The sequence below is a fragment of the Dama dama genome, chromosome 29 (genome assembly GCF_033118175.1).
Source record: "Dama dama isolate Ldn47 chromosome 29, ASM3311817v1, whole genome shotgun sequence".
NCBI lineage: Eukaryota > Metazoa > Chordata > Mammalia > Artiodactyla > Cervidae > Dama > Dama dama.
Window position 1 is genome coordinate 20,862,198 of NC_083709.1, and position 12,151 is coordinate 20,874,348.

Consider the following 12,151-nt stretch of genomic DNA (forward strand, 5'->3'; position numbering starts at 1 on the left):
CCGACTTGATGGACATGGGTTTGGGTGGACTCCGGGAGTTGGTGATGGACAGGGAGGCCTGGCGGGTTGTGCTTCATGGGGTTGCAAAGAGTCAGACACGACTGAGCGACTGAACTGAACTGAACTGAATGCTGGGTTTTCCTTGCTTTTCGCTCAGGCGTTTCTCCAGTTGCGGTCCACGGGCTTCTCGTTACGCTGGCCTGTCTCACTGCATAGTACAGGCTCTAGGGTGTGCAGACTTCAGAGCATGTGGCCCCAGTAGCTGTGGTGCACAAGCTCAGTTGCCCCGTGGCATCTGGTATCTTCCTGGACCAGGAGTTTTAACCTGTTTCCCCTGCATTGGCAGGTAGATTCCCATCCACTGGACCACCAGTCAAGTCCTGTGAACATACCTTATTTCCCCACTTCCCCATCTGTTTGTCGTTCATCGTTGGGGCCCTCACAGTGTCATCCTGGAGGTTCCTGCTGGGTTGTCTTTAAGCAGTGTCTCTAATAATGTGTCTGTCCTATCACACTGCACCAGGGAGACCCTGAGCAGCCAGCCTGAAGGGGGTTCCTTTATCTGAATGTTTAATGTGCAGCTGCACAGCTGCATTTGACTCCACACCCTACCAGCTCAGCTTTTCCAGAAAGTGGGATTCAGTGAACCAAAGTTGAATTTTAAGAATAGCCCTGTTTCTTTCACATTCTCCCATTTGTCAGAGTTTTAAGTCAAAGACACCAAATAAAGTGTTTATTTTCTAACAGGCAGAGGAAGAGCAAGAGGGAGCAAGTGCTTCCTTCTGACTAGTAATGCTGATGTAATCGAAAAAGAAAAAATAAACATCTGCAAAGAAAAAATGATGAACGACTCCATTTCAAGCCTGCAGAGCTGGAATGAAGCAGTATTTAAGGAAAAGGTAAGTCTTTGCATCCGTGTGACTCCTTCAGAATCTAACTATAAGCCATGAACAGGGACCATGAACCTGGTTGGTACCTGTTCTCATTTTGCTCTGAGTGTTTCTTAGGTTATATTTTTATTTTTTTAAATATTTGTTTATTTGTCTGCATTGTGTTTAGTCGCAGCATGTTGGATCTTTGTTACAGAGTGCAGGCTTCTCTAGTCAGGGCTCAAGGTCTCCTCTCTAGCTGTGGTGCACAGGCTTAGGAGTTGTGGCAGGCTTAGTTGCCCCACAGTATGTGGGACCTTCGTTTCCCAACCAGGGATCAAACTCTCCTCCCTTGCATTGGAAGGTGGGTTCTTACCCACTGGACCGCCAGGAATTCACCCCACAGTGAATATCAGGTTCATTCTGCTGTAATTCTTATAGTGCTAATACTTGAAGCTATGCTTTTAGATCTAAAGGGAAACAGCTAGAATAGCTCCTACACGGACTGTTCACTTTGAGGACAGCACCCTAACACTCAAGACACAGCTCTTTTTCGTCTTTTCTTCACGGCTCTCTCTAACACCTGGAGTCCTTGGGGAGGCGGTCCTGGCGCGCTGTGCCTGGAGCTGTGCCCAGTATCGGCAGGCCTGTTCATGCATGTGGATGCCAGTGTGGACCTTGGAGTAGCATGCTGGCTCAGCCCAGCCTCTGAGTGGTGCCCTAGTTTGATTTTAATTTCCTCTATGACACGGCATGGAAGCAGATTAGGGAAAGAGACACACACAGACACCCCCCACCCCTCACAGACACCCGTACTTTCTCCAGACCGTTTGCAGAGAATTCATCTCAGACTCTCTGGAGACACTGGACTCTGCAGCCCTGGGGAAGAGTTTAACGTTAGAATCAGTGGTTCCAGTCTCAATTCTGCCACTTATAAAACGTGTGACTTCAGATAGTTCCTCTTTGAAATTATCATTCTCATTTGTAGAACTCACAGGGTGGTTTTGGAGATAAAGTGAGATGTATGCATTGCTTCCTACAGTGCCTCGTGTAAAGTAAGTGCTTAAAATGGGAGTGGTTACAGGACAAGGGTGAGAGGCCTACTTTAACTTCATGAAGATGAGTCTTACAATTCAGTAGAGTAATTCCATAGGGGTCATAATTTTGAAAAGTCATAATCTGTATGTTCAAAAAAGTATTGAGAGGGAATGAACTATCGAAAGCAAACTAACAGTTACTTCAGGAAATAATTATGATGTTATGTCAGTGTCGACTCATTTTAAAAAACATTTTTTCCTAAAGTTAGGAGAACCAGATATTTGTAAGTACCTCTTCTATGTTTTCACTGAGAAGAATTGCAGGGAAATTCTTTAGTTCCCCTTAACTTCCCCCCTTACTTTTACTTAGGACAAGGTTTTTCCCCTGAGCTGCCTCTCTATTGTGTAGAATATAGACGCGATGCTGATTAAAGGCTTTAAAACCTTTTTAGCTTTGGCATAACTTCTTTATCTCCTCCACTAGGTAACGGTGTGCTTACACTCACATGTGGCAAAAGCAAGAGAGTAAAAGCCTGCTGAGGAAGATAGAGGCTGGAACAAACATATAGACATTCTTTTTTATTTTTTTTTAATAATTTTATTTATTTATTTATATTATTTTTGGCTGTGCTGAGTCTCTGTTGCCGCCAGGACTTTTCCCTAGCTGCAGTGAGCGGGCTTCTCACTGCTGTGGCTGCTCTTGTTGCGGAGCATGGGCTCAGGAACTGAAGGCTTCAGTAGTTGTGGTTCTCAGGCTCAGTAGATGTGGCACATGGGCTTAGTTGCTCCACAGCATGTGGGATCTTCCCGGGCCAGGGATTGAACCCATGTCTCCTGTACTAGCAGACAGATTGTTTACGACTGAGCCACCAGAGAAGCCCTAGAGTTCTTTTTTTACTTTTTAAAATTATATTTTAAATTAAAATTTAATTTTTCTGTTTTTTGACTTTTTTTTTTTTCCCAAACTTTCTATTTTGTATTGGGGTATAGCTGATTAATAATATTGTGGTAGTTTCAGGTGAATAGCGAAGGTACTTAGCCATATGTTCTTTTGTAGCCAACGCATCAGGTCATAGAGTAGGGTGAGGAGAAAATGGACTGTTGTTAAATATCTGTTGAATCAGGCTAGTTAAGAGCACTGGGGAATTCCCCTAACATGCATGGACTGAAAATGGGCAGAGATGGTAAAAAGTGAGCAGGGACCCAGCTCAAGGGTGGCCAGGAGTCACTGCTAGCTGGTAATTCCATGGTGGTTGGGAGGGAAGAGTCTTGGTCTCCTCCCTGCCCTGTTGTGGTGACCAGCGCACGCTGCCATGGTTAAAGAGGCAGGCTTTGCTGTCAAGGGGAAAGGCTTAGGAGAAGTATACCAAGGTAGGGGAAACCTTATTCTCTTAAAGGTCAAAGGATTTATGGTTCTCAGGGTGAGCCCCCTGTCTGTGGTGTTTTGAAAAGGGAAAGACTAGAGATCTCTTCAAGAAAATTAGAGACACCCAAGGAACATTTCATGCAAAGATGGGCTCAATAAAGGACAGAAATGGTATGGACCTAACAGAAGCAGAAGATATTAAGAAGAGGTGGCAAGAATACACAGAGGAACTGTACAAAAGGGATCTTCACAACCCAGGTGATCACGATGGTGTGATCACTCATCTAGAGACAGACATCCTGGAATGGGAAGTCAAGTGGGCCTTAGGAAGCATCACTATGAACAAAGCTAGCGGAGGTGATGGAATTCCAGTTGAGCTATTTCAAATCCTAAAAGATGATGCTGTGAAAGTGCTGCACTCAGTATGCCAGCAAATTTGGAAAACTCATCAGTGGCCACAGGACTGGAAAAGGTCAGTTTTCATTCCAATCCCAAAGAAGGGCAATGCCAAAGATTGCTCAGACTACTGCACAGTTGCACTCATCTCACACGCTAGTAAAGTAATGCTCAAAATTCTCCAAGCCAGGCTTCAGCGATATGTGAACCAAGAACTTCCAGATGTTCAAGCTGGTTTTAGAAAAGGCAGAGGAACCAGAAATCAAATTGCCAACATCCACTGGATCATCAAAAAAGCAAGAGAGTTCCAGAAAAACATCTATTTCTGTTTTACTGACTATGCCAAAGTCTTTGACTGTGTGGATCACAATAAACTGTGGAAAGAGATGGGCATTCCAGACCACCTGACCTGCCTCTTGAGAAACCTGTATGCAGATCAGGAAGCAACAGTTAGAACTGGACATGGAACAACAGACTGGTTCCAAATAGGAAAAGGAGTATGTGAAGGCTGTATATTGTCACCCTGCTTATTTAACTTATATACAGAGTACATCATGAGAAATGCCGGGCTGGAGGAAGCACAAGCTGGAATCAAGATTGCCGGGAGAAGTATCAATAACCTCAGATATGCAGATGACACCACCCTTATGGCAGAAAGGGAAGAAGAACTAAAGAGCCTCTTGATGAAAGTGAAAGAGGACAGTGAAAAAGTTGGCTTAAAGCTCAACATTCAGAAAACAAAGATCATGGCATCCAGTCCCATCACTTCATGGCAAATAAATGGGGAAACAGTGGCTGACTTTATTTTTTGTGGCTCCAAAACCACTGCAGATGGTGACTGCAGCCATGAAATTAAAAGATGCTTACTCCTTGGCAGGAAAGTTATGACCAACCTAGACAGCATATTAAAAAGCATAGACATTACTTTGCCAGCAAAGGTCCATCTAGTCAAGGCTATAGTTTTTCCAGTGGTCATGTGTGGATGTGAGAGTTGAACTATAAAGAGAGCTGAGCACCTAAGAATTGATGCTTTTGAACTGTGGTATTGGAGAAGACTCTTGAGAGTCCCTTGGATTGCAAGGAGATCCAACCAGTCCATCCTAAAGGAGATCAGTCCTGGGTGTTCATTGGAAGGTCTGATGTTGAAGCTGAAACTCCAGTACTTTGGCCAGCTGATGCAAAGAGCTGACTCATTGGTCCTGATGCAGGGAAAAGACCCTGATGCTGGGAAAGATTGAGGGCAGGAGGAGAAGGGGACAACAGAGGATGAGATGGTGGGATGGCATCACCGACTCAATGGACATGGGTTTGGGTGGACTCCGGGAGTTGGTGTTGGACAGGGAGGCCTGGCGTGCTGAGTGCGGTTCATGGGGTCACAGAGTCGGACACGACTGAGCGACTGAACTGAACTGGACATTGGATCTGAGCATCCAGGCCCTTTATATCACAGAACTTTGCACAAGTGAGGGAAGAAGTTCAGAGCGCATTCGGGCAGTCCTTGAGTAGGGGAAAGGGAGCCTGTGCACTCTCTTCTCCACACCCATAGCTGCCTTGTCCATTACCTGTGTGTGGCTGACTTCCCCAGAGTACTGTGGCCCTTGGGGACCTCTGGTTATTCTGCAGCCATCTAGCTGAAACTGTAGACAGCCCAGAACCCTCCAGAAACTTATTTCCATGATGGAAGCCTCAGGATCTGATTGGACTTCATTCTAGAGCAATAAAGTGTAAAGGATATTTTTCATAGTTCTAGTTGTGGAGGGTCATTTGAAATTAAAATGAGGAAGCCTACTTTCCTTTCTTATGAGTAGAGAATAAGATACAGGATAAAAGAAAGTGCATTTTGACTACAGAATTTCCAGCCTGATCTCTGCCCCTGACTGCATACAGTCAGGTATTCATAGTTTCTCTTTTCTCACCTCAGTGTAGGGAGTTAGCCCGCTTCCCAACCACAGGTGGGCGAAGGGGAGACTGTGTGCTCTAGACTTAACTCCCGACTTTGGTTAAACCTCTTTATGCAGTTACTCAGTTTTACTTAGTTTTCAGTATAGAAGTAAGAGTTTTAATTTTTAGGATTTATATTTATTGCCTTTAGTGACATTTAAAATATTTGAGGTTATTACAATGGAAACAGTGAGAGACGTTATATTTTTGGGCTCCAAAATCATTGCAGGTGGTGACTGCAGCCATAAAATTAAAAGATGCTTGCTCCTTGGAAGAAAAGCTATGACCAACCTAGACAGCATGTTAAAAAACAGAGACATTACTTTACCAACAAAGGTTCATCTAGTCAAAGCTATGATTTTTCCAGTAGTCATGTATGGATGTGAGAGTTATGTTGGAGAAGACTCTTGAGAGTCCCTTGGACTGCAAGGAGATCAAACCAGTCCATCCTAAAGGAGATCAGTCCTGAATATTCATTGGAAGGACTGATGCTGAAGCTGAAACGCCAGTACTTTGGCTACCTGATGCATAGAACGTACTCATTTGAAAAGAGCATGATGCTGGGAAAGATTGAAGGTGGGAGGAGAAGGGGACGACAGAGGATGAGATGGTTGGATGTCATCACCGACTCAATGGACATGGGTTTGAGCAGGCTCCAGGAGTTGGTGATGGACAGGGAGGCCTGGCGTGCTGCAGTCCATGGGGTTGCAAGGAGTCGGACACGACTAAGCAACTGAACTGAACTGAACTATTTAATTGCACTTTAGTATATAATCGAACATCATTAGATATAGGTGATTTTTTTTAATTGGATGCCTAAAGGGCAAGTTTATATTTTTACCTTTTTTCCTGTCACATTCCCCCCACCCTGAGCCTGCCTTAAATAATGATCAGAACCATGTCTGAGAAATTTAAATTCCTCATAGGGAAATGTATATCATGTAACCATGGAATTTCATTTCTAGAAATTCACCCAGAGGAAATAATGAGGTAAATGCATACATCATGCAGCAGTTTTACAGCAGTGAAAATGTCGATTGGAAATAGGGTGCATTAAGCATCCTTTATTCTTACAAAAACAATGAAAATAATTACAGGTGGGATGGAGTAGAGTGGGCAGTTGGGGGAGAGAAAATCATATTTTGATTGTTTTCCTGACCTATATTCCAGGCCTAAATTTTTAAATATAAATCAAGTTTTATTTGAATTTGAAGTGCATTAGAGATCAATGGCTTCTCAATGGGTGATCAGTAACCAGTACAAGGTATATGGGGCTGGGACATTTCCACTCACAGTGGAAAACTCACACTCACAATAACTGTCTCATACATGCAGAACATTTTCTCTCCACCAAGCCCTGCAAATGCTTATTTATATCAGTGGGTCTCTCAGTGATCCATGTGGTCGAGCCTCTCATGAAGTCACGCTCTGGGAGGGAAACTGAGGCATGAAAATTTTCAGTGTCAGTAGATCACACAGCTAGGTTGGGGTGGGGCTGGGCAGAGTCCATCTCTCTAAACTCTGCATCTGTTGGCCTAACCAGAAATGTTTGAAGCATAAATCACTTCAGTTCAGTTCAATCACTCAGTTGTGTCCGACTCTTTGCGACCCCATGAATTGCAGCACGCCAGGCCTCCCTGTCCATCACCAACTCCCAGAGTTTACTCAAACTCATGTCCATCGAGTTGGTGATGCCATCCAGCCATCTCATCCTCTGTCGTCCCCTTCTCCTCCTGCCCTCAATCCCTCCCAGCATCAAGGTCTTTTCCAATGAGTCAGCTCTTCACATCAGGTGGCCAAAGTACTGGAGTTTCAGCTTCAGTATCAGTCCTTCCAATGAACACCCAGGACTGATCTCCTTTAGGATGGACTGGTTTGATCTCCTTTCTGTCCAAGGGGCTCTCAAGAGTCTTCTCCAACATCACAAGGACAACTAAAAAAATTTTACCGAATAATAGAAGGTAAATTAAGACAAAAGAAACCCTGGGAATACCCTGGTGGTCCAGTGGCTAAGGCTCCGAGCTCCCAATGCAGGGACCCACGTTCAGTCCTTGGTCAGGGAACTAGATCCCACATGCTGCAACTAAGACCCAGCACAGCCAAGTAAAACACTTTAGAAAAAGAAAGAAAGAAAAGAAACACCATTTTCTTGAATTGAATGACTGAATATTTTAAAGATGTGCATCTACTGCAAATTCAGTTGTACATATATCATAGCCCATAATCAAAATATAAATTTTAGCTTTGTAAAATGGCTCTAGAGTTTATATAGTCACATACATAAATGAAAATAGCGATGACATTTCAGAAAAAATAACTCATGAATAGGTATTGCCCTACCCAATACTGAAGTACAAATCACCATCATTAACATTTTCATGGTTCTTGGCAAAAGACCAGCCTAACAGACCAAGACGAATACCAAGGAGCATCAAAGCTATGCCAGGCAGTCCTGATCAATTATTAACTCATGTTATCTCCCAACAACCTATGAAGTAAATGCTATGACTATTCCCATTTTATATTTGAGGCACTTGCCCAGAATGACACAGCTGCTAAGTGGTAGGAACAGGGCTTACACCTAAGCTGTCTGGCTCCACCTGGAACACTGGATAAAAAGAGGCGGCCCCACAGACCCGTGGGGCAGAGCAGATCCTTCTACACACAGCTCTGCTCTGAAATCGCCATGCTCTTTCCTCCTTCATCTTTGATGTTTCAGGTGTTCTTCTGTCGTGTCCTCTTTCGGGAACTTCTTTTTGCTCTTCTTTTAGGGAAAGGAAGGTGGTGAACAAATTCTTAAAATAATTTGTTTTGCTTCATCTGAGAATGTCTTTATTTCCTCTTTATTTCTGAAGTATATATTGCTGAGTATATAGGCATTTGTGTTGACAAGGTTTTCTTTTAGTATTTGAAAAATATGTCACTTTTGTCTGCTGTCCACATTCTCTGATGAGAAATCTGGTATCATTCAGATTGTTTTTCCCTGGTAGGTAAGGTGTCATTTTTTTTTTTCTGGTTGCTTTCAAGAATTTTTTTCCTATGTGTTTAGAGAACAGACTTGTGGTTGCCAAGGACGAGTGGATCGGGGAGGGAAGTTTGGGATTAGCAAATTAAATGTAAACTATTATATATAATAGTTTAAACTATAAATTTATAAACTTTAAATAGTTTTATAGACTATAAATATATTTATAAACTATATATAGTTTAAACTATTATATAGTTTATAAATATATTTATTATATATGTAACAGTTTAAACAATAGGATAAACAAGATCCTACTGTATAGCACAGGGAACATATTCAATATCCTGTGATAAACCATACTAGAAAAAAATATGTCTATATGTGTGTAACTGAGTCATCTTGCCCTACAGCAGAGATTGGCATAACATTGTAAATCAACTACACTTCAATTGAAAAAAAACTTTAAAAAAGACAATATAAATCAAATGATCTGGACTTCCCATAGGATAAATCTCTTAAAGGTGAAATTGCTACTTAAAAAAACATGTAAATCCAGAAATAGATAAATAAATGAAGCTAAGGGGCAAACCATACATACACACTGAAGTAGTTTTCCTGTCTTCAGTTTTCCGAAATTTAATTATAATGTGTCTTGGTGTGGTTTCTTTACATTTATCTTGTTTGGATTTGTCCAGCATCTTATACCTGTAGGGTTCTGTTAGGTAAAATTTGAGAAATGTTTAGTCATTGTTTCTTTCAGTACTTTTTAAGCTCTGCTCTTTCCCCTCTCCTGTCATAACTGTTAGATCTTTTTAAAATAGTCTTAAGGTTACCTGAGGCTCTGCTCATTTAATTTTTTTCTATTCACTTTCTGTTGTTTAGATTGGGCCATTTCTATTGTTCTGTCTTCCAGTTCATCGATTCTTTCCTTTGTCCTCTCAATTCTGCTATTGAGCCCATCCACTAAACTTGTTGTTTTGGTTATTGTATCTTTTAGTTCTAAAATTTCCATTCTGTTCTTCTTTATATCTTCCATTTCTTGGTTGAGCCTCTAAATTTGTTTGTGTTTCAGGAGTGTTTATGATGACCCATTGAAGCATTTTTATTATGGCTAAAGTTTTTGTCAGATGATTCTCAAATCTCTGTCATCTTAGTGTTAGCATCAACTGGTTCTCTTTTTTTTTCTTTTTTTCATTCAGTTTGAGATCTTCCTGGTTTTTGGTTTAAAGAGTGATTTTTAAATCAAAACCCAGAGGTTTTCATACCATATGATGAAATTTGGGATCTTACTTAACCTTCTGTGTTACCTGGCTTCTTCTGATATTGTTCTGGCAGGGGAGGTAGGTGACCCTGTTTCATAACTGCCAGGTGAGGGTAGAAGGCTAGGTTTCCTACTTCAGCTTCTGTTGATGTCAGCAAGTGGAGGCTCCTTGTTACTTCCGCTTGGGGGTGGAAGTTCTGGCCCCCACCGTGATCTCTATGGATACTACAGGCAGAGGGGCTACCATGTGGCAGGACTGAAAATCCTGGCTCCCTGTGTGGCCTTCTCTGACACCACCAGGGGGGAGTGTTGAGATACTTCCTATCAGCCCTGCTTGGTGGAATTCTAGGTTCCTCCCCACTAGATTCAGGGTTCCTTGGTTCTTGTTTTTTTGTTGTTGTTGTTGATTTCTTCCTGTAGAATAGCTATTGTCTAAAAGTTTTCTGTCTTGCTAGTTGCCCCTGTCTTCATCCTTTGGCTAGAGAGACAGGCTTTTGTTGAGACTTTCTGTCTGTGCTAAGAGGCATTTCTGGTTGCCAGCTTCTTCAGCCCCGTGTCTGGGATGTATACACAAGGCAAAAAAAGAAGAATCCCAGGGAGCTCACTCCTGTGTTGTTTCTAGGGTTCCATGGCTCGTAGCTGGTCTGCCTTCTTCTCTTCATCCTTCAGAATCTTAGGTTTATTTCATATATAATGTTTCAGGGTTCTCAGTTGTACTTAACCAAGGCCAAATTTTGAGGTAGAATGTAGACATCCTGTTTAGACATTTAACTTTAATATAATTCAACAATATTCTTTGTGGTTTGCAAGGGAAGAAAGAAAAAAGGTTTAGATGGTGGGGGACTCCTCTGCCTGCTGTTCTGTTCAATGGGTTTATACCTAGGGAGTGGGTATTTCATTCCTGAAACAGTCAATGCATATCATATGTCTATTTGTGAAGGGTTTTAAAAGTTTTACCAACTACTAATGTAGAAAGCACGGTTCACATGACTGTTTTATGGACATCTTTCATGCTTTTATGGATCTTTGATGAAGATATGGAAGGACTAATTGGAGAGGCCACAGTTAAACACTGACTAACAAAGAATTAGGAGAATCAAAATTACCTGTAGGATTTTTATAAACAACACCAGGTACTGTATGTTCATAGAAGTTGTATAGGAATAAATTATTATGTGTGTGTATGTGTATTTTAGTTATACCCAGAGTACATGTTTGAAGGGTTTTTTGTCTGCTTTTTTTGCACTTAGATTCTCCAGATACAGAGTCATGAAAAATTAATCAGGGATAATCAAGGAAAAGTAAAACCTGTGCTTGATAAGAAAAATAAAAAACTGCTTTGCAGAAAGTGCAAAACCTTTGCATGTTACACAGCTGATATAAGAGTGGTGGAGGTAAGCAACCCTTTTCACAAAGAGCACTGGGTCATTTTTTAGCACTCATTAAAGCTTATCTATCAGTGAGAGGATTATAGTAAGAATACTCTTATTTCTTTTGTTATCCTGACCAAGTTCCATGTATTTTTAAAAAGCTAAAACATTAAAAAAAAAAAAAAAACCTGAATATTCAACAATAAAGGAATACCTTAAAAGTTGCTGTTTAACTAAATATTGTATAACCATTACAAATAATCGTTATGCTAAATGCAATGTGGTATTCTGGATTAGATCCTAAAACAGATAAAGGTATTATTAGAAAAAGTAGTAAAATTTATAGTTTAGTAAATACTAACGTGCCTATATTAATTTCTTAGTTCTGACAAATGTGCTATGATATGTAAGATGGTAGTGCTTAGGGACGCTAGGTGAAGGGTACACTGGACCACCTTTCTAACTTTCCTGTAAATCTGCAGTTACTCCAAAATAAAATTTGTTAAACAAAATGATTAGGAAGCTTATGTAGTATAAGGAAAAACTTTTTACAAATTAATGCAAAGTGGAAAAGCCCCAGGATACAAAGTAGTAAATATGCTACGATCAGAGCAATATGAAATAATACCACCACCACTATGACTACCACCAACAAAAACACTTAGGTGTGTACCAGAAAGGCTGCAGAAGTATACTAAAACCTCCTCACGTTTTGCAGTGAGACTCCGTGATGCTTTTCTCTATTTTATGTTTTCTTTAAAAATATTTTTTTTAATTGGAGCACAGTTGTTAAAGTGTTGTGTGAGTTTCTGCCGTACAACAACGTGGATCAGCCACAAGTATCTATGTGTCCCCTCCCTCCGGAGCCTTCCTCCCACACCTATTTTACGTTTTCTAAACTTTCTTTTGGGGATATGGGTCACTTTTACAATGGAAGCAAAAT

General features: G+C 41.2%; 1 protein-coding gene across 5 annotated transcripts in view; it reads left to right on the forward strand.

The window, feature by feature from the left end:
* LOC133048877 (antiviral innate immune response receptor RIG-I-like) overlaps positions 1 to 12,151 on the forward strand; it is an 81,308-nt gene that overhangs the window by 59,881 nt on the left and 9,276 nt on the right. For all 5 annotated transcript variants that reach the window (XM_061132752.1, XM_061132748.1, XM_061132749.1 and 2 more), the window contains exons 16-17: positions 748 to 899; positions 11,089 to 11,232. In XM_061132752.1, the coding sequence (XP_060988735.1) occupies positions 748 to 899; positions 11,089 to 11,232 (296 nt within the window). The remainder of the gene's footprint in view (positions 1 to 747; positions 900 to 11,088; positions 11,233 to 12,151) is intronic.